Source organism: Nerophis ophidion, linkage group LG26, assembly GCF_033978795.1.
Source record: "Nerophis ophidion isolate RoL-2023_Sa linkage group LG26, RoL_Noph_v1.0, whole genome shotgun sequence".
Classification (NCBI taxonomy): Eukaryota; Metazoa; Chordata; class Actinopteri; order Syngnathiformes; family Syngnathidae; genus Nerophis; species Nerophis ophidion.
The window spans coordinates 3,802,092-3,829,235 of record NC_084636.1 but is presented as its reverse complement, the minus strand read 5'-3'; the positions used below and the strand labels follow the sequence as shown (position 1 = coordinate 3,829,235).

Below are 27,144 nucleotides of genomic sequence, written 5' to 3'. Positions count from 1 at the left end.
CTTACAATTGACGGACATATCTGAAGTTGATCTAGAACTTAGGCGTTGATAGTAAAAAAAAAAAAAAGAAGAAAAAAAAAGTATGACTTATTTTCAACACTTATGAGGGGGGACCTTTGAGGTCCCGGAGAATTGTATTGGGATTGTTTTTGTCATTGCTCAAAATCATAATACTGAATCAACATTCATGTTTTTATGAGTTACTGACATATTTAAGGCTCCAATTATCAATAATATATATACATATATACACAAATATACATATATAAACACATACATACCTACATACATAAATATACATATATAAAAAATAAATATATACACACACACACACACACACACACACACACACACACAAATATATACATACATAAATATATATATATCCATCCATCCATCCATCTTCTTCCGCTTATCCGAGGTCGGGTCGCGGGGGCAACAGCCTAAGCAGGGAAACCCAGACTTCCCTCTCCCCAGCCACTTCGTCTAGCTCTTCCCGGGGGATCCCGAGGCGTTCCCAGGCCAGCCGGGAGACATAGTCTTCCCAACGTGTCCTGGGTCTTCCCCGTGGCCTCCTACCGGTTGGACGTGCCCTAAACACCTGCCTAGGGAGGCGTTCGGGTGGCATCCTGACCAGATGCCCGAACCACCTCATCTGGCTCCTCTCCATGTGAAGGAGCAGCGGCTTTACTTTGAGTTCCTCCCGGATGGCAGAGCTTCTCACCCTATCTCTAAGGGAGAGACCCGCCACACGGCGGAGGAAACTCATTTGGGCCGCTTGTACCCGTGATCTTATCCTTTCGGTCATGACCCAAAGCTCATGACCATAGGTGAGGATGGGAACGTAGATCGACCGGTAAATTGAGAGCTTTGCCTTCCGGCTCAGCTCCTTCTTCACCACAACGGATCGGTACAACGTCCACATTACTGAGGACGCCGCAACGATCCGCCTGTCGATCTCATGATCCACTCTTCCCCCACTCGTGAACAAGACTCCTAGGTACTTGAACTCCTCCCCAACCCGGGGATGGCATTCCAGCGTTTTCCGGGCGAGAACCATGGACTCGGACTTGGAGGTGCTGATTCTCATTCCGGTCGCTTCACACTCGGCTGCGAACCGATCCAGTGAGAGCTGAAGATCCCGGTCAGATGAAGACATCAGGACCACATCATCTGCAAAAAGCAGAGACCTAATCCTGCGGTCACCAAACCGGATCCCCTCAACGCCTTGACTGCGCCTAGAAATTCTGTCCATAAAAGTTATGAACAGAATCGGTGACAAAGGACAGCCTTGGCGGAGTCCAACCCTCACTGGAAATGTGTCCGACTTACTGCCGGCAATGCGGACCAAACTCTGACACTGATCATACAGGGAACGGACCGCCACAATCAGACAGTCCCATACCCCATACTCTCTGAGCACTCCCCACAGGACTTCCCGAGGGACACGGTCCAATGCCTTCTCCAAGTCCACAAAGCACATGTAGACTGGTTGGCCAAACTCCCATGCACCCTCAAGAACCCTGCCCAGAGTATAGAGCTGGTCCACAGTTCCACGACCAGGACGAAAACCACACTGTCCTTCCTGAATCCGAGGTTGGACTATCGGGCGTAGCCTCCTCTCCAGTACACCTGAATAAACCTTACCGGGAAGGCTGAGGAGTGTGATATATATCTATATATATATATATATATATATATATATATATATATATACACACACACACACACACACACACACACTTTATATCATAATATAAATCTGAAGTGAACCGAGAGACTTAAGTGTTGAAAAATTAAAAGGAATGACCTTTTTTCAACGTTTCTATGACTTAAGACGCCCCTCTGGGTCACCAGGATCAAACCTGAGAGGATCGCTGAATGCAAAAATATAATCTATACATTGGTGATGAAAATGAAAAATATCAAACATGTTTCAGTGTGCGGCCCTCAGTGGGAAATGTTGGGACACACTCACCTGTCTGAGCTGTCACTCTCCACTGAAGGCATGTGTGCCAGACTCCTGCCTGGTCCAGAACCACCTGGTGGGATGACAGACAATCAGGTTAAGGATGTAAAGCACGCAACAACGCCCCCTATTGGTTGCCATCAAAACTGTGCCGCTTTCATGACATCGTTCTGCATCCTGTTGCAAAAAAAAAAAAAAGCGCCAGAGCCACATCATTGGTACTTTGAACCTGCTCTTATCTTTAACCTGTCGCCCAAAAAAAAAAAAAAAAACAACACTGCTTAAGTCCATTCCAGACAGTTAATAGTGAACAGGTTAGTGACTAATTTCAAAACTATTCCAACATTCCACACTACAAAATAAAAGCGTGTACGATTCATAAGAAAGATGTTTTGACATTTAGCTGGGGATCAGTGACAATGTTTGTGTCTACTTCTTATCTTCATTGTCCAGGAGCGTTCCTACCTGGACTCTTGTCGTAACCAGCAGCCACGGCGGCAAAGGTGGGGTTGCCATTTTTGCCAGGGAGCGGACCAGGCGAGCACACTTTGTTTCCTGGAGCTTTCTTCTGGTTGACGTCGCTGCAAAATAACAACGGGGTGCGGTGAGGGTTGAGGCCATTGATCAGGCATATTCAAGCTTTTCATCAGCTAAATAGGCTTGATGAAACCATTTAAAGTGTGGTTGCTCATGTGGCCACAGGGGGGCAACAAGGAGGCGTATGTGTGGTTGCTCATGTGGCCACAGGGGGGCGACAAGGAGGCGTATGTGTGGTTGCTCATGTGGCCACAGGGGGGCAACAAGGAGGCGTATGTGTGGTTGCTCATGTGGCCACAGGGGGGCAACAAGGAGGCGTATGTGTGGTTGCTCATGTGGCCACAGGGGGGCAACAAGGAGGCGTATGTGTGGTTGCTCATGTGGCCACAGGGGGGCAACAAGGTGGCGTATGTGTGGTTGCTCATGTGGCCACAGGGGGGCAACAAGGAGGCGTATGTGTGGTTGCTCATGTGGCCACAGGGGGGCAACAAGGAGGCGTATGTGTGGTTGCTCATGTGGCCACAGGGGGGCAACAAGGAGGCGTATGTGTGGTTGCTCATGTGGCCACAGGGGGGCAACAAGGAGGCGTATGTGTGGTTGCTCATGTGGCCACAGGGGGGCAACAAGGAGGCGTATGTGTTGCAGTGAGGTGAGTACAGGAACAGTCATTCAACCCTGAGAAAAATCTAAATAATATTCAAAATTTCGACTTTGTATCATAATGGGTTTTTATTTCATATTTTCGAATTCTCAAAATTATGACCTTTTATCTTCTAATTTTGACTTTTTATTTCATATTTAGGGACCAAATGTCCCTTTGTGACAGAGAACTCTGTTGTATTTCTAAGGTTTTATCATTCTTTAGTTTTAAGTTTCACCTTAAAACTCATCTGTATACTCTAGCCTTTAAATAGACCTCGTTTTTAGACCAGATGATCTGCCGCTTCTTTTCTTTTTTCTCCTATGTCCCCCACTCCCTTGTGGAGGGGGTCCGGTCCGATGACCATGGATGAAGTACTGGCTGTCCAGAGTCGAGACCCAGGATGGACCGCTGGCCTGTATCGGTTGGGGACATCTCTACGCTGCTGATCCGCCTCCGCTTGAGATGGTTTCCTGTGGACGGGACTCTCGCTGCTGTCTTGGATCCGCTTTGAACTGAACTCTCGCGGTTGTGTTGGAGCCACTATGGATTGAACTTTCACAGTATCATGTTAGACCCGCTCGACATCCATTGCTTTCGGTCCCCTAGAGGGGGGGGGGGGTTGCCCACATCTGAGGTCCTCTCCAAGGTTTCTCATAGTCAGCATTGTCACTGGCGTCCCACTGGATGTGAATTCTCCCTGCCCACTGAGTGTGAGTTTTCCTTGCCCTTTTGTGGGTTCTTCCGAGGATGTTGTAGTTGTAATGATTTGTGCAGTCCTTTGAGACATTTGTGATTTGGGGCTATATAAATAAACATTGATTGATTGATTGTTATTATTCCGCCGCCTCTTTGAGCTGTAATTTAACCCCCTTAACATGCTTCAAAACTCACCATTATTCACATACACATCAGGACTGGCGAAAATTGCCATCTAATAAAAAAACAAACCCCAAAACTCAAAATTGCGCTCTAGCGCCCCCTAGGAAAAAACACAGACAAAACTGCTTGTAAATTCCGTTAGGAATGTCGTAGAGACATGAAACAAAAACCTTTATGTAGGTCTGACTTAGACATAGATTTCATAGATTGACATCCTTCAGCAAAAATCAACAGGAAGTTGGCAAAAACCCCTTCAAAGCAAAAGTTTCCTAAGAAATCTCATTTTTGCCTCTTTGAGCTGTAATTTGACCCCCTTAACATGCTTCAAAACTCACCATTATTGACACACACATCAGGACTGGTGAAAATTTCCATCTAATAAAAAAAAAAAAAAAAACCAAAATGCAAAATTGCGCTCTAGCGTCCCCTGGAAAAAACACAGACAAAACTGCTTGTAAATTCCGTTAGGAATGTTGTAGAGACATGAAACAAAAACCTCTATGTAGGTCTGACTTAGACATAGATTTCATAGATTAACATCCTTCAGCAAAAATCAACAGGAAGTTGGCAAAAACCACTTCAAAACAAACGTTTAATAAAAAATGTAATTTTTGCCTCTTTGAGCTGTAATTTGACCCCCTTAACATGCTTCAAAACTCACCAAACTGGACACACACATCAGGACTGGTGAAAATTGCGATCTACTAAAAAAAACAAAACCCAAAAATCAAAATTGCGCTCTAGCGCCTCCTAGGACTAAAACACTGACAAAACTGATCCCAGAAAGAAAACACAGACAAAACTGCTTGTAACTTCCAGTAGGAATGTCGTAGAAACAAAAACCCCTGTGTAGGTCTCATTTAGACCTACATTTCATTCATTGACATCCTTCAGCAAAAATCAACAGGAAGTTGGCAATTACCCCTTCAAAACAAAAGTTTTGTAAAAACCAATCACCTTTTTTTCAAACATTATCTCCTCTGAGCGCGTTTGTTGTGTCGGCTTAAAACTCACACAGGAAAGAGACCGAACCCTTCTGATTAAAAGTTGCCGAATGAGTTTTTCTAACGGCTCTGGTTTTGATTTCACAAGCCTTCAAAGAACTGCTGCGCTGCTGCCGTCTCAAGATGGCCGCTTAAAAGCAGGAAGCACCAGCGTGACCACACAATGCAGAGAAGGTAGGTACTGTGCGGGTAAAGATATTATGGGGCGCCGTGGCGCAGTGGGAGATTGGCCGTGCGCAACCCGAGTGTCCCTGGTTCAAATCCCACCTAGTACCAACCTCGTCACGTCCGTTGTGTCCTGAGCAAGACACATCACCCTTGCTCCTGATGGGTGCTGGTTGGCGCCTTGCATGGCAGCTCCCTCCATCAGTGTGTGAATGTGTGTGTGAATGGGTAAATGTGGAAGTAGTGTCAAAGCGCTTTGAGTGCCTTGAAGGTAGAAAAGCGCTATACAAGTACAACCCATTTATATGTTGACTGGGTGAAAGACGGAGGCACCAGTTTGACTCTGGGATGCAAAGAAGGTAGACAATGTGCAGGTAAAGATATGTTTTCTGGGTGATGGCAGGAAGCACCAGCGTGTATGGGTGAAAGAAAGAAGCACCACTGTGACCCCAGGATGCAGGGAAGGTAGGTAATGTGCAGGTAAAGATATGTTGAATGGGTAAAGGCAGGAAACACCAGCAAAAGTCGGTCCCGTCCATCGCTGCTTGCAGCTTTAATTAGGGTCCGCAGGCTCATTGCAAAAGGACTCCTGTGGAGTCCTTTTGCAATGGGCCAAGGACCCTATTGAAACTGGTGCGTTTTATTATTATTCTTTCTTTCTTTATTCCGCACCTATGCGCTGTAATTTCACCCCCTTAACATGCTTCAAAACTCACCAAATTTGACACACACATCGGTCTGGCATGCCTTCCCAACTTATTAGGCAGCCAATCCAGAAAAATCAAAATTGCGCGCTAGCGCCCCCTAGGAAAACAAAAAAAACAGACTGCTTGTAACTTCCGTTAGGAATGTCGTAGAGACATGAAACAAAAACCTCTATATAGAGCTGACTTAGACCTAGATTTCATAATTGTACCTTCTAGGGCAAAAATCAACAAAAATTTTGCAAAAACCCATTCAAAGCAAAATTTTCGCAAAAAATTCTATTTTTGCCTCTTTGAGCTGTAATTTGACCACCTTAAAATGCTTCAAAACTCACCAAACCTGGCACACACATCAGGACTGGCAAAAATTGCGATCTAATGAAAAAAACTAACTCCAAAATCAAAAAATGCGCTCTAGCGCAAATTTTTAATAAAACACAGAAAAAACTGCTCCTAGGAAGAAAACACAAACAAAATTGCTTGTAACTTCCAGTAGGAATGCCGGGAAAGACATGAAACAAAAACTTCTATGTAGGTCTCACTAAGACGTACATTTTAATAAATGACAGCCTGCAGAAAAAATCAACAGGAAGTTGGCAATTACGACTTCAAAATAAAAGTTTTGTAAAAACCCGTCACCTTTTTTCAAACGTAAACTCCTCCGAGTGCGTTTGTCGTTTCGGCTTCAAACTAGCACAGGAGAGAGTTTGAACCCTTAGAACAGAGTTTTGATTACTGCTCCGGTTTTGATTTTATGACCCTTCAAACACCTGCGCAAAGTTTCCTAAAAAAATGTCCTTTTTGCCTCTTTGAGCTGTAATTTTACCCATTTAAAATGCTTCAAAGTGCAAGTTAAAGATCTACTATGCCAAGCGAAAGCCATTTATCAACAACATCCGGAAACGCCGATCTGTAATTTGACCCCCTTAACATGCTTCAAAACTCACCAAATTTTACACACACATCAGGGCTGGCGAAAATTGCCATCTAATAAAAAACCAAACCCTAAAAATCTAAACTGCGCTCTAGCGCCCCTTAGGTAAAAACCCAGACAAAACTCCTTGTAACTTCTGTTAGAAATGTCGTAGACATGAAACAAAAACCTCTATGATGGTCTGACTTAGACCAGGCCTTGAGTAGCGGCGGCAGCAGCCAAAGGCGGACCCGACCAACGCTGCTTGCAGCTTTAATTTGGATTGATCTTGTTGTCTCTCAAGTATGAAATTCTGAATTTGGGTTTTCATCAACTGTGAGCTATTATCCAAATTCCAACTCTAAAAGACACATTATTGTTGTGTCGCGAAAGTCAACATTTTTAAAGAAATCAGTGGAAATGACTAATTGTAACTTACTGAGATACATTATGTATACATTGAAAGAGATTGGCCACAGACGTGGACACCCCCGTGTGCAAGGTGTGGTTGGCAGTCACGGCATGAGGCGCTCACCTGTTGCTGTTGAGGACGCTGCTGTAGCTTCCTCGGGACAACAAGCTGGGGGAGGTGGGCGGCGGCGGGGAGTAAGCCGTGGCAGAGCTTTTTAAGAAGGGGTCTGCGTTTAATGTCTGGAGGGAGATCTGCTGGAGACTATCTGCTGCTGGGAGGACGAATAAAGTTGCATGGAAAAAGGATGATTCCAGCGGGAGTGTAGAAGTAGGCACTTACCAACGCTGTGTGAGGAAATGGGCACGTCCCACTCCGGCAGCGGGAAGTCCTTTTCGCCCTCGGAGCCGCTACTATGACCCAGATCCTGCGTCAAGCTGCTGGACAGTAGTTTGGCCAGCAAGGCAGAGCGGCTCTCTTCTACCTTGGCATCAACTGCGGGAGGAAAAGGTGTTCAAGAGAGGGAAAAAAAACCACAAGGAAGTAGGACTCACATCTGGGTTTCTGCAGCGGCCGTAACTTAGGGGCAGTAGGGGCGGGGTGGAGAGTTTTGGACTTTCGCGGTTTGTTCTCGAGCAGCGTGACGTACGGCAGCTCCAAGGAACTGAAGGGAAAAAAAGCCAACGAAGGAGCAAGGTAACTAACACACCTTGGAGCTGACATTCCACTAAATACACACCTGGATTTTTCTACTTGGTTGTCCTTCTTTGAAGAGACCGTTTTTTTACTTTTATGTTTGGTAAGGAAACTGGAAGGTTCTTCTCTTGCTTCTTTCGCTGTGCTTGTTGTCCGTCCTTTCTTTTTTGCTGGTTCCTGGAGGGAAGGGAGGAGGAGTTTTACACACAACCACCATGATTGACCTGCCTCCAACTGGAGACAACATGAAAGCAGCCATGTCCAAACTGAGTGCTGCTTTCATGTTACCAATCTGGTAACAAATGACGGAGGAAGAATTAATTCCCAAGAAAAACAGCAGGGGGTCCATGGTCTGGCGGTGGTTTGGCTTCAAGCGGGAAGATGTTGAACAGACAACCGCAATATGTCAAGTGTGGGGCAAAAGCGTTGCTACAAATAGAAGCAGCACTGCTAGTGCGTAGCATCATTTGAAAAGTCACCCGCTAGAGAATGAATGCATGTCAACACATCCACAAAAATAGTCAACAACAGAAGGAGATAACGTCCGCAGGAACCTACCACATAGCGAAGGACGAACACTATTTGATTTCCTATTATGCAGCTCATTGTTATTTGACACTTATTGAAATATCTTGTGTGACATCATGCACAAAAGTGCACTTTTTTTGTTTTAAACTATTTTAGTGGCGTTCTGTACAAAAAGTGCACTTTAATTTATTGTTTTGATATGTCATCTTAGTGACATCATGCACAAAAGTGCACTCGTAGCTTGTTTTAAAATGTCTCTGACAATCTTGCACTTTCTATTTTGTTTCATAAATACTAGGGGTGTAACGGTACATGTATTTTTATTAAACAGTCTCGGTACGGGGGTTTCGGTTCAGTTCGGAGGTGTACCTAACGAGTTCCCACGGACATGTTAAGTAGCGTACCGCATGTTGTGTAAACAATGCACAGCGAGGCACAACACTTGGCATGCTAGCAGCGACCGGGCTAGGATAGACTGACCATACCTCCTCTTTTCACCGGATATGTCCTCCTTTGCGGGGCTGTCCGGGTGGAGTTTCTTAAATGCCTCAAATGTCCGGCATTTTAAGTTAGGGTTGCGTGTATTTTCAATGTACGTTCAGGGTTAAGAGGGGGTTAAAAACAAAACAAATTGTGCACGCAGCAGCATTCGTGAGGGAGGGGCAGAGACAGAGAGAGCGAGAGAGTTATGATAAACGCGCATGCGTTACCAGGCTCTGCTTTTAGATAGATTTATCCGATTTTTTATTTTATTATCTATAGCAGGGGTGTCAAAAGTGTGCCCCAGAAGCCATTTGCAGCCCACAGCTAATGTTTTAAAGGCCCACGGCACATTCTAAAAATACTATTAAAATAAAGAAAAACAAACAAATATGAAATAAAAAAGCTTAAAGGCAAATGTAATTTAGAAAAACTTGCAATGTTGACTAATAAAACAAAGCTGTTTTTTTTTTCTTTCAAACTGTCATTGCTCAAAACATAATATTGAATCAAAATCAATGTTATTATGAATTATTGACCTACCAAAGGTTCCCATTACTTCACATCAAATATTCCACTAAGAAAAATATTTTTGGTGGAAAATTTTGCAAATTTGGTAAATAAATAACTAAAAAAATTCTTTTTTTTAAATTTTCTTACAGGATTGAAAATGAACTGAACCGTGACCTCTGAACCGAAATACGTACCGAACCGAAATTTTTGTGTACCGTTACACCCCTAATAAATACACTTTTGCTAAATTGACTTAGTTGTGATTTCCTTCTCTGCATGAAAGTTTAAAAGTAGCATATATTAATCCAGTATGAAGAAGAATGTTTTAATGTAGACACATTGAATCATCTTACTGCTGTGATTATATGTGTTCATTCAAGGCTAAGACAAAATATCCAGATATATATTGTGTATCGTGACATGGCCTAAAAATATCGAGATATTAATAAATGTCCGTATCGCCCAGACATACTTGGTACCCCAAAGTAGGGCACCAAAAATGTGTTTTTTCACACTGAATAGAAGAAACGTGTATCAAGACAATGTAGAGCAGGGGTCACCAAACTACGGCCCACGGGCCAGATATGGTCCGCCAGCGTCCAAAATCCGGCCCGTGCGTAGTATCAAGTAAAAAAAATAAATATATATATATATATAAATATACATATTTTTTTATTATTATTTTTTTAATCTTTCATTTTTCGCCCATCCTTCAATTCATTTTCTACCGCTTGTTACTGGGTCTCCCAGGAAGACAAGGCACGCCAGCATCCAAAACCCGGCCCGCAGGTAATACCAAGTAAAAAAATATATATATATATACAGTATATTAATTTTTTTTATTATCTTTCTTTTTTCGCCCATCCATCAATTCATTTTCTACCGCTTGTTACTGGGTCTCTTAGGCAGATACGGCATGCCAGCATCCAAAATGCAGAGAATAATTCCACCGCACATCGTGTGTGGGACAATCATTGGTACTTTAACTTTAATTTTTAAAATCCGGCCCGCGGGTAGTCAAGACTAAAAAAAACAAAAAAAAAACAAAAAAAATCATATATATATATATATATAAATTATAATTTTTTTTAAATCTGTCCCTTTTCGCCCATCCATCAATCCATTTTCTACCGCTTGTTACTGGGTCTCTTAGGCCGATACGGCATGCCAGCATCCAAAATGCAGAGAATAATTCCCCCACACCTCGTGTGTGGGACAATCATTGGTACTTTAACTTTAATTTTTAAAATCCCGCCCGCGGGTAGTACCGACTTAAAAAAAAAAAAAAAAAGACATAAACCATATATATAGAAATTATAATTTTTTTTAAAAATCTGACCCTTTTCGTCCATCCATCAATCCATTTTCTACCGCTTGTTACTGGGTCTCTTAGGCAGATACGGCACACCAGCGTCCAAAATCCGGCCTGTGGGTAATAGTACCAAGTTTAAAAAAATAAAAAGTGTTTTTTATTTTTATTTTATTTTTTTTTAAATATTATTTGTTTTAATCTGTCCTTTTTCGCCCATTCATCAATCCATTTTCTACCGCTTGTTACTGGGTTTCTTAGGCAGATACGGCACGCCAGCATCCAAAATCCGGCCTGCGGGTAATAGTACCAAGTTTAAAAAAAATAAAAAAAGTGTATTTTATTTTTATTTAATATTATTTGTTTTAATCTGTCCTTTTTCGCCTATTCATCAATCCATTTTCTAGCGCTTGTTACTGGGTCTCCTAGGCAGATGCGGCACGCCAGCGTCCAAAATCCGTCCTACGGGTAGTCCCGACTAAAAAAACAACAAAAAAAGACAAATCATATATATATATATATATATATATATATATATATATATATATATAAAAATTATAGTTTTTTTAAATCTGTCCCTTTTCACCCATCCATCAATCCATTTTCTACCGCTTGTTACTGGGTCTCTTAGGCAGATACGGCACACCAGCGTCCAAAATCCGGCCTACAGGTAATAGTACCAAGTTTAAAAAAATAAAAAGTGTTTTTTATTTTTATTTTATTTTTTTTAAATATTATTTGTTTTAATCTGTCCTTTTTCGCCCATTCATAAATCCCTTTTCTACCGCTTGTTACTGGGTCTCTTAGGCAGATACAGCACGCCAGCATCCAAAATCCGGCCCGCGTGTAGACCCGACAAAAAAAAAAAAAAAATGGTATTTATTAATTTTTTTTAATCTGTCCTTTTTCGCTCATCCATCAATCCATTTTCTACCGCTTGTATTTGGGTCTCCTGGCCGCTCAAGCAAATCATATTGTCTAAAAATGCCTTTTCTCAGCAGTAACGGGACGTCATCACGCTTTCAATCAATTAGTGTACGAGGGGGAAAAAAATGGCGAAATCGTTGGGGAAACACATTAGACTACGAGTGTAGAGTTTTTAAACATCAGTGGATATATGACTTTTGTTCAGTTTGAGTAAAAGACAGTTTAGATTGTGTATATATATATATATATATATATATATATATATATATATATATATATATATATATATATATATATATATATATATTAGGGGTGGGCAAATTAATGCGTTAATTACGCGTTAACTCATCAATCTATTAACGCCGACAATTATTTTATCGCACATTTGCGTATGTTGTTTACATGCTTTTATTTTGTTAACGCCTTTTCTTAACAAGATGGCATCTCCCGGATGTACTTCGGCGTCGAGGGGCTCTTGGTAAAGATGGAACATTTGGCAAAAATACCGGACAATTCTGCAAATTTCATGGCTGGCTTACAGCGTGGTCACTCCGGGATCACTTACGACCGCCAGACAATTCTGAATGTGGATAGATCGGGCCGTTTTGGACTGAATGAGGCGTGCTTGCTAGACCGGCTAGCTAGCATGGGAATACTTTGCCGGCTACATCCAGCGGCCTGTGAAGCAGCGGAGTATATGTGTTGTCTGTCTATTTATGAATAATGCAGACCAGGAGTGTTGGCTGAGTTCTTAACGTTTGCTTTCAGAGCGTGCATATCACAACATACAAGATGCCGTCATGGCGACACACAACCTATACCGGGCTACCGCGCATGCTCCTCACTCCTGTTGCATGCTGGGTAGGGTAGTTATTTTTTCCCTGGCTCATAACATCACAATATAGTACCATGTATATGCGTTCAGTTTATCAAAGCACCAAGCAAACAATCGGAAAATTCCCATCATATCAATTCCTAGATATGGTCATAATTATTTTAAGTGCACTACGCAGAATAAACACAAGATTATTAATATTTCTACTACGGATAATTTGATCAAAAATTCCCTAAAACAGCCCACTACCTATAATATAGGTTTTTTTAAACATAAGATCCCTGATAAAAAAAATGTTTCTGCTGTTACCTCAGAAATTGCCTGTTCAGATGTTATGATTGTGGCTCAGAGATTTGTATGTAGATTATATTTATTTTCCATAACAAACAGGATAACTTAAATACCCTGGCAGTGGCAATAAGCTTAAATGTTTGTATTTACATTTTTTGAGTTGATTTTCATAAAATATGCTATTTAACTGCTACTGTTTAACAAGGACTGATTTAAATTGTTTGCACAACAAATGTTTTGGCGCTTTTGTTCATGTGGGAGAATATTCCAATAAAGGTGCACTACACACTACTTTTGAATTCATTATTGGGCTTTGTGTATACAATGCAGTTAATCGCGATTAATCGGAGAAATAGTGCGATTAACTTCGATTAAAATTGCCCAGCCCTAATATATATATATATATATATATATATATATATATATATATATATATGGTCAAATTTTTTTTAACCCAATATGCCCCCGGGTCCAAAAGTTTGGGGACCCCTGATGTCGAGGTACCTCTTTAATATTTGTCTCCACGTCGGGATTGGACGTCTCCGTGGTGGTGGAGGAACTGTCGTCGTCTTTCAGGTCGTCGCCCTGAGTCTTGCTGGAGAATTTCTTCTCTTTTTCCTCCTTTTTCCTCTGAGCTTTTGTTTTGCCTCGCAGCTTCGCTTTGGACTCTGCAGAAAAACACCACACGGACATGGACCGATGGTCCGGTTAAAGACTTCCATCTCGTCTCCGCCTCAATGCCTGATTAAAAAAAAAAAGACATTTAGTCCACCTTTGTTCCGAGGTGACTGAGAGCTCTGGTCCGGACTAAGTGGGTCTGGACGGTCCAGGTCGTTGTCCATAGCGCCGACCAGGTTGGCGTACTCGGAGTCGTCGGGGCACAGGGGTCTGTGCGGCGGCAACGTCGTGGCTGAATTTTGACCCTGGAGATCCGATTTGGTGCTGCGAGCCTTGCGGTATGTCAGCTGGCAGGTCGCTGGAGGACCGTCTTGGGGTGAAGTGCCGCCTCCTCCTTTGGGCAACAGCAAGGAGGAAGCGGCTTGCATAGAGGACCGGTTCAAGCCGATCCTGGAGCGCTTGTCGTGGCTGTCAGAGTCCGACAAGGTTCGGCTGTTACCCGGCCGGGCTGCAGGGCGCGCTGCTCCATTACTGGACACGTATAACGCCCTGGAGTTCTGAGAGGACTCACTGAAAAAGAAGCCAGAACAGCGGTGGTTATTTTGGCCACTAAAATGTAACTGCAACAAACTTTGAATGACCTCTAATATTCAATAAGTCTTTTCCTTAATACTGATTGTGTTGGTCTTTATTTGATTTCTTTTAGACTGGCAGATACAATATATACACACATGATAGCCATACTTGGTCAATAAAAAATAAATAATGAAGTAGATAAATAATAACCACTGCACAAGCGCCAGCCCGCTTGCCATGCAAGAAAAGAAGAGCACTTTCAACTAAGGTTGTACAATATTCAGGTACTAATATAGTACCGCAATACTAATGAATCATATTCGGTACTATACCGCCTCTAAAAAGCTCCGGTCCCCACCCTCCTTTTTTTTTTTTACGGGCATGACGTCGGGCTTCACGGTGGCAGAGGGGTTAGTGCGTCTGCCTCACAATACGAAGGTCCTGCAGTCCTGGGTTCAATTCAAGGCTCGGGATCTTTCTGTGTGGAGTTTGCATGTTCTCCCCGTGAATGCGTGGGTTCCCTCCGGGTACTCCGGCTTCCTCCCACCTCCAAAGACATGCACCTGGGGATAGGTTGATTGGCAACACTAAATTGGCCCGAGTGTGTGAATGTGAGTGTGAATGTTGTCTGTCTGTGATGAGGTGGCGACTTGTCCAGGATGTACCCTGCCTTCCGCCCGATTGAAGCTGAGATAGGCGCCAGCACCCTCCGCGACACCAAAAGGGAATAAGCGGTAGGAAATGGATGGATGGATGGACGTCGTGACATTGCTGGTTTTACTAGCAGAAGAGCATGTTCGGCAGCACGCACACACAGAGTACTTACAAGCAGACAGTGCGTGGACAGAAAAGGGAGAATGGACGCATTTTGGTGTAAAAAGTGACGATAAAGGTGAAGTTATAACACTGAAACACCCTCAGGAAGAGATGCTTTAAGAAATTTTTTAAATAAATGGGTTGTACTTGTATGGCGCTTTTCTACCTTCAAGGTACTCAAAGCGCTTTGACACTACTTCCACATTTACCCATTCACACACACATTCACACACTGATGGAGGGAGCTGCCATGCAAGGCGCCAACCAGCACCCATCAGGAGCAAGGGTGAAGTGTCTTGCTCAGGACACAACGGACGTGACGAGGTTGGTACTAGGTGGGATTTGAACCAGGGACCCTCGAGTCGCGCACGGCCACTATTCCACTGCGCCACGCCGTAATGAATCATATTCGGTACTATACCGCCTCTAAAAGGACCAATCCCCGCCTCCTTTTTTTTTTTTTTTACGGGCATGACATCGTGACATTGCTGGTTTTACTAGCAGAAGAGCATGTTCAGCAGCGCGCGCACACAGAGTACTTACAAGCAGACAGTGCGTGGACATAAAAGGGAGAATGGACGCATTTTGGTGTAAAAAGTGACGATAAAGAGATGCTTTAAAACATTTTTTGTGGTGCCCTTTATTTAGAAAAGTATCAAAAAGTATCGAAAAAACTTTTTGGTACTGATACCAAAATATTGGTATGGAGACCACCCTAGTCATGTGTATCAATCAATCAATCCTTACTTATATAGCCCTAAATCACGAGTGTCTCAAAGGGCTGCACAAGCCACGACAACATTCTCGGCTCAGATCCCACATCAGGGAAAGGAAAAGTTCAACCCAATGGGACAATGAAAACCTTGGAGAGGATTGCAGATGTGGGGACTCCCCCCACTCCCCTGGGCGACTGGTGCAATGGACATCGAGTGGATCTAGCATATTCTGAGAGTCCAGTCCATAGTGGATTTAACATAATAGTATGACAGTCCAGTCCATTGTGGATCTAACATGATAGTGTGAGAGTCCAGTCCATAGTGGATCTAACATAATAGTAAGAGTCCAGTCCATAGTGGATCTAACATAATAGTGTGAGAGTCCAGTCTATAGTGAATTCAATATAATAGTGTGAGAGTCCAGTCCATAGTGGATCTAACATAATAGTGTGAGAGTCCAGTCCATAGTGGATCTAACATAATATTGTGAGAGTCCAGTCCATAGTGGATCTAACATAATAGTGTGAGAGTCCAGTCCATAGTGGATCTAACATAATAGTGTGAGAGTCCAGTCCATAGTGGATCTAACATAATAGTGAGAGTCCAGTCCATAGTGGATCTAACATAATAGTGTGAGAGTCCAGTCCATAGTGGATCTAACATAATAGTGTGAGAGTCCAGTCCATAGTGGATCTAACATAATAGTGAGAGAGTCCAGTCCATAGTGGATCTAACATGATATTGTGAGAGTCCAGTCCATAGTGGATCTGACATAATAGTGTGCGAGTCCAGTCCATAGTGGATCTAACATAATATTGTGAGAGTCCAGTCCATAGTGGATCTAACATAATAGTGTGCGAGTCCAGTCCATAGTGGATCTTACATAATAGTGTGAGAGTCCAGTCCATAGTGGATCTAACATAATAGTGTGAGAGTCCAGTCCATAGTGGATCTAACATAATAGTGAGAGTCCAGTACATAATGCATCTAACATAATAGTGAGAGTCCAGTCCATAGTGGATCTAACATAATAGTGAGAGTCCAGTCCATAGTGGATCTAACATAATAGTGAGAGTCCAGTCCATAGTGGATCTAACATAATAGTGTGAGAGTCCAGTCCATAGTGGATCTAACATAATATTGTGAGAGTCCAGTCCATAGTGGATCTAACATAATAGTGTGAGAGTCCAGTCCATAGTGGATCTAACATAATAGTGAGAGTCCAGTCCATAGTGGATCTAACATAATAGTGTGAGAGTCCAGTCCATAGTGGATCTAACATAATAGTGAGAGTCCAGTCCATAGTGGATCTAACATAATAGTGTGAGAGTCCAGTCCATAGTGGATCTAACATAATAGTGTGACAGTCCAGTCCATAGTGGATCTAACATAATAGTGTGAGAGTCCAGTCCATAGTGGATCTAACATAATAGTGAGAGTCCAGTCCATAGTGGATCTAACATAATAGTGTGAGAGTCCAGTCCATAGTGGATCTAACATAATAGTGTGAGAGTCCAGTCCATAGTGGATCTAACATAATAGTGTGAGAGTCCAGTCCATAGTGGATCTAACATAATAGTGTGAGAGTCCAGTCCATAGTGGATCTAACATAATAGTGTGAGAGTCCAGTCCATAGTGGATCTAACATAATAGTGTGAGAGTCCAGTCCATAGTGGATCTAACATAATATTGTGAGAGTCCAGTCCATAGTGGATCTAACATAATAGTGTGAGAGTCCAGTCCATAGTGGATCTAACATAATAGTGTGAGAGTCCAGTCCATAGTGGATCTAACATAATAGTGAGAGTCCAGTCCATAGTGGATCTAACATAATAGTGTGAGAGTCCAGTCCATAGTGGATCTAACATAATAGTGAGAGTCCAGTCCATAGTGGATCTAACATAGTGTGAGAGTCCAGTCCATAGTGGATCTAACATAATAGTGAGAGTCCAGTCCATAGTGGATCTAACATAATAGTGTGAGAGTCCAGTCCATAGTGGATCTAACATAATAGTGAGAGTCCAGCCCATAGTGGATCTAACATAGTGTGAGAGTCCAGTCCATAGTGGATCTAACATAATAGTGAGAGTCCAGTCCATAGTGGATCTAACATAAGAGTGTGAGAGTCCAGTCCATAGTGGATCTAACATAATATTGTGAGAGTCCAGTCCATAGTGATCTAACATAATAGTGTGAGAGTCCAGTCCATAGTGGATCTAACATAATAGTGAGAGTCCAGTCCATAGTGGATCTAACATCATGGTGTGAGAGTCCAGTCCATAGTGGATCTAACATAATAGTGTGAGAGTCCAGTCCATAGTGGATCTAACATCATAGTGAGAGTCCAGTCCACAGTGGATCGAACATAATAGTGAGAGTCCAGTCCATAGTGAATCTAACATAATAGTGAGAGTCCAGTCCACAGTGGATCTAACATAATAGTGAGAGTCCAGTCCACAGTGGATCGAACATAATAGTGAGAGTCCAGTCCACAGTGGGGCCAGTGAATGTTGGCCCCACTGTGTGATTAGTAAAGCCTTGCACTCACTTTGAATCACTGTGCATTTGCACAATGTCCCTGAGATCAAATGGCCTCCCCGTCTCCAAGCTGCAGTTGGGTTCCACAGACACGCGCCTCTTGAAGGGCTCCCAGATGCTTTTAGCTTCCAGGTAGGCCGTGGCGATCACCAGCAGAAACATGAAACTGCGGGAAGTGTAACAAAAATGTCAGCCTTTCAAAGTATGGTATCACTCTGGTCACGGGGGGGCAGAGCCCTCACCTCATGATGACGGACACGATAAAGTAAAGCTCCATCTCCCAGCTGGGTCTGGGCAGCGTGTCGGCGCACGCCGCCAGCATGTGGTAGGGCAGGGAGGCGTTGAGGATGAAGATAAACTCCGAGCCGCCGCAAGTCACCAGCTTGAGCTCGCGGATCACCCGGGAGGAGGTGAAGTCTGGTGTGAACCTGGAAGACCGAGGGGAGCCTTGCTAATGGCCGTGGCGGGTGGAGTGAAAGGCAGCTCGCCGGACTAGCCACTTACGATATGACCAGGTCTTTCGAAGCATTTGGCTGGAGTAAAAACTCTTCACAGTTGAGGACCTTGAATCCGAATCCTTCGCACGCTTGCCCATTGATATTTGCGGAGCTAATGGTGATGGGGAGCAGGCCCGTGTTCTCCACGTGGAACGTTCTCTTCAGAGTGAAGTTTGGCTGGTAGATTTTTTTCTCTGCAGGAAGAGATCAGTTAGTCGGGACGAGAGCACGGAAAACATTCGACAGGGTTCCCACTAAAACTGCTTTGTAGGACATTTTGTCAATTCTCTTCTTATCAATGAACTTCACACAGACATACAAGGAAAACAATGATTTTCATGGTAAAAGTTGTTTTTCAAGGAAAAATAAGATTTTAAAGGAAAAAAATGATTTTCAAGGTAAAAGTTGATTTTCAATGAAAAAAAAAGATTTTCAAGGAAAAAAAAGATTTTCAAGATAAAAGTTGATTTTCAAGGCAAAAAAATATTTAAGGTACAAGTTGATTTTCATGACAAAAAAATATTTTCAAAGCAAAAAATTATTTTTAAGGTAAAAGTTGATTTTCAAGGAAAAAAAATATTTTCAAGGTAAAAGTGGATTTTCAATGAAAAAAAATATTTTCAAGGTAAAGTTGATTTTCAAGGAAAAAAAATATTTTCAAGGTAAAAGTTGATTTTCATGACAAAAAATATTTTCAAGGAAAAAATGATTTTCAAGGTAAAAGTTGATTTTCAAGGAAATAAAAGATTTTCAAGGTAAAAGTTGATTTTCAATGAAAAAAAAAGATTTTCAAGGAAAAAAAAGATTTTCAAGATAAAGTTGATTTTCAAAGAAAAAAAATATTTTCAAGGTAAAAGTTGATTTTCAATGAAAAACAAAATTTTCAAGGAAAAAAAATATTTTCAAGGTAAAAGTTGATTTTCAAGGCAAAAAAATATTTAAGGTAAAAGTTGATTTTCATGACAAAAAAAGATTTTCAAGGAAAAAAATTATTTTTAAGGTAAAAGTTGATTTTCAAGGAAAAAAAATATTTTCAAGGTAAAAGTGGATTTTCATGACAAAAAAATATTTTCAAGGAAAAAATGATTTTCAAGGTAAAAGTTGATTTTCAAGGAAATAAAAGATTTTCAAGGTAAAAGTTGATTTTCAAGGAAAAAAATGATTTTCAAGGGAAAAAATATTTTCAAGGTAAAAGATGATTTTCATGCCCCAAAAATATTTTCAAGGAAAAAAATTATTTTCAAGGAAAAAAAATATTTTCAAGGTAAAGTTGATTTTCAAGGAAAAAAATATGTTCAAGGAAAAATCTGATTTTCAAGGTGAAAGTTGATTTTCCAGGAAATATATTTTCAAGGTAAAAGTTGATTTTCATGACAAAAAATATTTAAGGAAAAAATGATTTTCAAGGAAAAAAAATATTTTCAAGGTGAAGTTGATTTTCAAGGAAAAAAATATTTTCAAGGTAAACGTTGATTTTAATGACAAAAAAGATTTTCAAGGAAAAAAATGATTTTCAAGGTGAAAGTTGATTTTCCAGGAAAAAAAATATTTTCAAGGTAAAAGTTGATTTTCATGCCCCAAAAATATTTTCAAGGAAAAAAATGATTTCAAGGTAAAAGTTGATTTTCAATGAAAAAAAATATTTTCAAAGAAAAAAACGATTTTCAAGGTAAAAGTTGATTTTCAAGGAAAAAAAATATTTAAGGAAAAAAAATATTTTCAAGGTAAAGTTGATTTTCAAGGAAATAAAATATTTTCAAGGTAAAAGTTGATTTTCATGACAAAAAAATATTTTCAAGGAAAAAAATTATTTTCAAGGTAAAAGTTGATTTTCAAAGAAAGAAAATATTTTCAAGGTGAAGTTGATTTTCAAGGGAAAAAAATATTTTCAAGGTAAAAGTTGATTTTGATGACAAAAAAAATATTTCCAAGGAAAAAAATGATTTTCAAGGTAAAAGGTGATTTTCAAGGAAAAAAAATATTTTCAAGGTAAAAGTTGATTTTCATGACAAAAAAAGATTTTCAAGGAAAAAATGATTTTCAAGGTAAAAGTTGATTTTCAAGGTAAAGTTGATTTTCAAGGAAAAAAAATATTTTCAATGTAAAAGTTGATTTTCATGACAAAAATATTTTCAAAGAAAAAAAAGATTTTCAAGGTAAAAGTTGATTTTCAAAGAAAAAAAAGATTTTCAAGGTAAAAGTTGATTTTCATGACAAATAAAGATTTTCAAGGAATATTTTGTCAATATTCAGTGTTTTATCGTTCATAGAAAAAAAAATTAAATTACATTACATTTTCTAAGGCGGTCGGTCCGTCATAACATTTTTAGCAGTGTTTTGTATTAGTGTTCATAAAAATAGATACACCGGCCCACAGACACATTTTTTCTTCTAAATGTGGCCCCCGAGTCAAAATAATTAACCAGGCCTGTCCAAAGGTATATGTATTAAATAATCATCTTTGTAATTAACACATGCTTTCATATCATTTGACAAGGTTGGAAACTGTCAGTAGGTTGGATATAATTTTTAAATATGATAAAAATCAAGAGTAAAATGACAGATTTAGTGTTAATGGTCTTTCCAAGGTTCCTCTGTAGTGGAAATGTTGAACCCCTGGTTTAAAGTCAATTGTAACCATTTCTGATTTTTTTTTATGTCAAATAGACAACTTCAATTTGTCAAGGGTGGGGCAAAAGTGTTGCTACCAAAAGTAGTATTACTGCTTATACGTAGCATCATTTGAAAAGTCACCCTGCTATAGAATGAAGAGTGCTTGAAACTCCGCATGTCAACATCTCCATTCGGTGGCACACCATCAAAATGCTGAGGCAACCATTTCCAGATTAACACCGTATGAAAAAACTAGTCAACAACAAAAGGAGATAACGTCCGCAGGAACCTACCACATAGCGAAGGACATACATTACTTGATTTCCTATTATGCAGCTCATTTTTATTTGACACTTATTGAAATATCTTGTGTGACATCATGCACAAAAGTGCACTTTATTTGTTTTGAAGTACTGTAGTGGCGTTCTGTACAAAAAGTGCACTTTATCGTATTTTTCAGACTATAAGACGCAGTTTTTTCATAGTTTGGCCTGGGGTGCGACTTATGTGTGAAATTGTTAACACGTTACCGTAAAATATCAAACAATATTATTTAGATCTTTCACGTAAGAGACTAGATGTATAAGATTTCATGGGATTTATGTATTAGGAGTGAGAGATAGTTTGGTAAAGGTATAGCATGTTCTATATGTTATAGTTATTTGAAAGACTCTTACCATAATGTTAAGCTAACATACCAGTTGGTTATTTATGCCTCATATAACCTACACTTATTCAGCCTGTTGTTCACTATTCTTTATTTATTTGAAATTGCCTTTCAAATGTCTATTCTTGCTGTTGGGTTTTATCAAATACATTTCCCCCAAAAATGCGACTTGTGTTTTTTTCCTTCTTTATTATGCATTTTCAGCAGGTGCGGCTTATACTCTGGAGCAATTTACAGTATTTCCTTGAATTGCCGCCGGGGCGCTAATTAACTTAAAGCCTCTTCTCACTCCGGCGCTTACCAAAGGCATGCGGTAAATTTAGGCCTGCGCTTAAAAATTTTGAGTGTGATGTAAGGATACCATCATGAAAATTACATTTAAATAAAAAAAACGTTATTTTAATCTTACCTTTACTTATAAATGAAGTCCATGCCCAGCTCCTTCTGATCAAAAGCATCGATAACTTGTTTATAGAAGTCTTCCTTATCTTTCTTCAGTTTTAAAAGTCTCTCTGTCTCGATGGAGATCTTCCTTTATTACCTCCTGCTTCCATTGAAAGTCCAGTTTAGAAAACGGTTTTATTTTAGATATGTAATCCTCCATGTTAAAAGTGAAAGCGAGAGGAAAAAATGAACTCTTGCTGCTTGTTGTCACTTCGTCTGCAGCCGAGTTGTCGCAAGAGGCGGGAGTCATTTAATGACTCATATTTGACACACGCAGCTACGGTATATTAATAAAACATAGCTGCTTACTGTTCTTTTTAGCATATTCAATAGCTTGGACCTTAAATCCTACTGAACAGCTCTTAATCTTCTTCCCTTTATGTGATTTGAAATTATTGAAATCAGCCTCCTCCATTTTGAAAATGATGACAGGTGAAGTGTCACTCGTGACGTGACGAGTTTGACCCGGTGGAAATTCTGGGCATATGCTAATTATTTGGCGAAATGAGTTTGACCCGGCTTAAATTCTAGACATGCGCTAATAAAAATAATATTTTTGCAAAACGAGTTTGACCAGGCAGTAATTCAAGGCAGGCGCATACTATATACCCGGCGGCAATTCAAGGAAATACGGTTTACTTTGAAAAATACGGTATAATTTAGTGGTTTGATGTGATTTTTTTTTTTCTCCTATTGCAGGTGGTTCTAAACCTCGCAATAAAGGAAGGAAGACTGAACGAATACATCGGGTTCATCCTCTGGTGAGGCCATTTGACGGACTCTTAAACTCACTATCTGTGCAGTCTCTCAGCAGAGCTTCGGTCATCTTAAACCTCAGCGAGCTTCCGCGACCCGGGGGTTTCCCGGCCACCTTCAAGCTCTCCGTGGCGCCGTGTCCGTGCAGGACGATGGTGTCGATCACGGTCAGGTTATTTCTGAAAAGAAAGAAAATTGAGGACGTGGACGGGCGGTAGGGGGACATTCCATTCATTCCAAAGCTGTGACCTTACCGGACTATGAGCAGGGAGGAGACGCTGTGGTTGCCGACCGGCGTGAATCGGACGTAAAAGGACCGGACTTCCCTGGGCATCAGGACCATGTTGTACACGAAGGGTTTGCTCGATCCCTCCACAAAGCCCATACTGCTCTTGACTAAGGAGATCTGGGGAGCAGCCAAGATGTCTCGTCCCGAGAGCAAGATGGTGTAGCCTCACACGATATGCGCCTCACTCACCTGCTTTCTGTGGACCTGGAACTCCAGGGTGTTCGTGTCAATGTTGATGTTGGATAGATTTTCTGGCTGCAACCTGGCAAAGGAGTCGGAAGATGTCAGGACATCAATCTTAAACAGTCCAGAAACAATCGGTATGTTTCTCAAAGCCCTGACAAGACCCAGGAACAGACGACAATGGAGGAAACGAGATGTGTTAGAAAAATTGTGTAAATTGTGTGTGAATTATCAAAAACACTTTCAGATCTCTTTTATTTAATTGAGGAGTTGAGAGCTGTCCTTCTTCAACCAAGCAAAGTCTTGGGGCATTCCGCTGTGTACGTTGGAATGCGACGAGAGGGGTTTTCTTTGATCCTCAAAGACCCCGCCGAAGCTGAGACCAGGACGAGCCCAAGCCCGAGGCATCATCTTTCTTTTGTCTTCAATGTGACCGAAAACAATGACTGTTTATATACTCCCCATTCCTGTTTTGCTGAGACCAGGACGAGCCCGGACCCGAGGCATCGTCTTCTTTTGTCTTCAATGTGACCGACAACAGTGACTGTGTGCAGGCTCCCCATTCCTGTGACCGACAACAGTGACTGTGTGTATGCTCCCCATTCCTGTTTTGACATGTGTTGTTGCGTAAACATTAAATACCTAAATAAAAGAGGAGACGAAAACCTTTTCGCCAGAGCTTGGTGCAGGAACTGTGCACGGTGTACAGAGGCCATATCTCTCCTCAGATCAGAGTCCAAGTTTAACTCTGTCTCTGTTTGATTCTTTGCCTTTTTGTCTTGTTTAATAGATGTCAACAGTGTTTGAACCTGACAAGATGTGTTTATTTATCGGCATTTTATCTAAGAGAAAAGGGTTGAACGGTGTTAACATGTTACGCATGCGCAGTGTTTGTGGGCGGGAAGTGGGGATTGAGTGTTTCCGTTTTTTTCCTCTGTGCAGATATTGATTAAAAGTTGCGAACCAGAATAAACGTGGTGTTTATTCACCTCCATTTAACATTGGTAGCAGAGGATGGTTGAGGACGGCTGCAAACTATAAAATACCGCCGAGGTTTGACGAGTCCGGGCCATACGAGTGCTGGAAAAATGACACGGGTTATATCGGGATTTTATCTGAGACTAAAGTTGTACGGCAGGGGTAGGGAACCTATGGCTCTAGAGCCAGATGTGGCTCTTTTGATGACTGCATCTGGCTCCCAGATAAACCTTAGCTGACGTTGCTTCACACGATACGTAATGGATAATTCCGCTGGATGTTAAAAATAACGTTCAAAATAGAAAACATTCTCATCCGTTTTCTCCCGCACCTGTTCAAGCAATAACATCCATCCATCCATTTTTCCACCGCTTATTCCCTTTTGGGGTCGCGGGAGGCGCTGGCGCCTATCTCAGCTACAATCGGGCGGAAGGCGAGTACACCCTGGACAAGTCGCCACCTCATCGCAGAGCAATAACAATGTTATTAAAAAAGAATTAGAGACTTATTATACTTTAAAAATGTTGGTTTTACTTAAAAAATGCACGCATTTAGTTGTATTAATACTTCGGTACTCTTGTCTTGTTCTGTATATTGTACAGTATTTTGTATTTCTATAGTGTTTTTTATATTGTACAGGATTGCTTGTTATTTTTATTAGATAGTAGTTTATTTATTTCAATTGTTAATTTTTCCCTTATTACCTCTTGTGTTATTTATCCATCCATCCCATCCATTTTCTACCGCTTATTCCCTTTTGGGGTCGCGGGAGGCGCTGGCGCCTATCTCAGCTACAATCGGGCGGAAGGCGAGTACACCCTGGACAAGTCGCCACCTCATCGCAGAGCAATAACAATGTTATTCAAAGAGAATTTGAGACTTATTATACTCCAAAAATGTTGGTTTTACTTAAAAAATGCACGCATTTAGTTGTATTATTACTTTGGTACTTTGCAAAAAATGCTATTTTTGCCTCTTTGAGCTGTAATTTGACCCCCTTAAAATACTTCAAAACTCACCAAACTTGGCACACACATCAGAACTGGCGAAAATGGCGATCTAATGAAAAAAACAAATCCCAATACTCAAAATTTTGCTCTAGCGGAATTTTTGAATAAAACACAGCAAAAACTGCTCCTGGGAAGAAAACACAAAGAAAATTGGTTGTAACTTCCAGTAGGAATGCCGGAAAGACATGAAATAAAAACTTCTATGTAGGTCTCACTTAGACCTACATTTTAATAATTGACAGCCTGCAGAAAAAATCAACAGGAAGTTGGCAATTACCCCTTCAAAATAAAAGTTTTGTAAACACCCGTCACCTTTTTTCAAAAGTTATCTCCTCTGAGCGCGTTTGTCGTTTCGGCTTCAAACTCGCACAGGGGAGAGATTGAACCCTTCTGATTAAAAGCATAGAACAGAGTTTTGATTACTGCTCCGGTTTTGATTTTACGCGCCTTCAAAGAACACCTGCGCAAAGTTAACTAAAAAATTTCGTTTTTGCCTCTTTGAGCTGTAATTTGACCCCTTTAAAATGCTTCAAAGTGCTAGTTAAAGCTCTACTATACAAAGCGAAAGCCATTTATCAACAACATCCAGAAACGTTGATCTGTAATTTGACCCCCTTACCATGCTTTTAAAACTCACCAAATTTTACACACACATCAGGACTGGCGAAATTTGCCATCTAATAAAAAACCAAACCCTAAAAATCTAAATTGCGCTCTAGCGCCCCCTAGGAAAAAACTGCATATAATTTCTGTTTGAAATGTCGTAGAGACATGAACTCAAAACCTCTATGTTGGTCTGACTAAGCTCAGGGCTTGAGAAGCGGCCGCAGCAACCAAAGGCGGACCCGACCAACGCTGCTTGCAGCTTTAATTATTATTATTTATTATACCGCACCTTCGCCCCCTAATTTGACCCCCTTGTCTTGTTCTGTATATTGTAAAGTATTTTGTATTTCTATAGTGTTTTTTATATTGTACAGGATTGCTTGTTATTTTTATTAGATAGTAGTCCGTTTATTTCAATTGTTAATTTTTCCCTTATTACCTCTTGTGTTATTTATTTTACCCCATATTTGTTCCCACAACCGCATCTTAAGTTGGAGTCGAATCACGTTATATGCAAATATAATGACAATAAAGTCTATTCTATTCTGTTCTATTCAGTGTTAAAAAATATGATATGGCTCTCACAGAAACGCATTTTAAAATATTTGGCTTTTAGGGCTCTATCAGCCAAAAAGTTCCCAACCCCTGTTATACCGGGGGTGTCCAAACTGCGGCCCGCAGCTGTTTTTTTGCGGCCAGTGGCACATTTAAAAAAAACAATTACCGAAAAAAAAAACATGGAATAAAAGAGCAAACCAGTGTATTGAAAAAATGCTAAAGTATTGAATATAGTAACACAAAGATGCCATGCAGGCATTTTTTTTTACTTGAAAACTGTCAAAAAATGATAGCTAATTCAAATTAATGTTAGCAATTACAGACCCAACTACTTCATATTAAATATTCCACTTTTTGGGGGGGAAATATAGCATATATTGTGTGTTTGTCGTACAAATAAAACAAGGTTTTCGTTGACAAAAAAAGGCATAAAACAGAACAAAACTTAGAATTAGGAAAACCTATAAATGACGGATA

The 27,144-nt window shown here is 40.7% G+C and overlaps 1 protein-coding gene across 2 annotated transcripts in view; it reads right to left on the bottom strand.

The window, feature by feature from the left end:
• tmem131 (transmembrane protein 131) overlaps window positions 1–27,144 on the bottom strand; it is a 72,433-nt gene that overhangs the window by 15,534 nt on the left and 29,755 nt on the right. Inside the window, exons 20-33 of one of the 2 annotated variants that reach the window (XM_061887986.1) lie at window positions 23,522–23,594; window positions 23,298–23,449; window positions 23,080–23,222; window positions 18,571–18,757; window positions 18,309–18,494; window positions 18,077–18,232; window positions 13,575–13,990; window positions 13,307–13,470; window positions 7,963–8,096; window positions 7,778–7,887; window positions 7,566–7,718; window positions 7,350–7,494; window positions 2,435–2,550; window positions 1,979–2,042 (exon numbers count right to left, since the gene is read on the bottom strand). In XM_061887986.1, coding sequence (XP_061743970.1) covers window positions 1,979–2,042; window positions 2,435–2,550; window positions 7,350–7,494; window positions 7,566–7,718; window positions 7,778–7,887; window positions 7,963–8,096; window positions 13,307–13,470; window positions 13,575–13,990; window positions 18,077–18,232; window positions 18,309–18,494; window positions 18,571–18,757; window positions 23,080–23,222; window positions 23,298–23,449; window positions 23,522–23,594 — 2,199 coding nt within the window. Of the gene's footprint in view, window positions 1–1,978; window positions 2,043–2,434; window positions 2,551–7,349; window positions 7,498–7,565; window positions 7,719–7,777; window positions 7,888–7,962; window positions 8,097–13,306; window positions 13,471–13,574; window positions 13,991–18,076; window positions 18,233–18,308; window positions 18,495–18,570; window positions 18,758–23,079; window positions 23,223–23,297; window positions 23,450–23,521; window positions 23,595–27,144 lie in introns of both variants that reach the window. The other variant, XM_061887985.1, reaches the window with a different exon arrangement.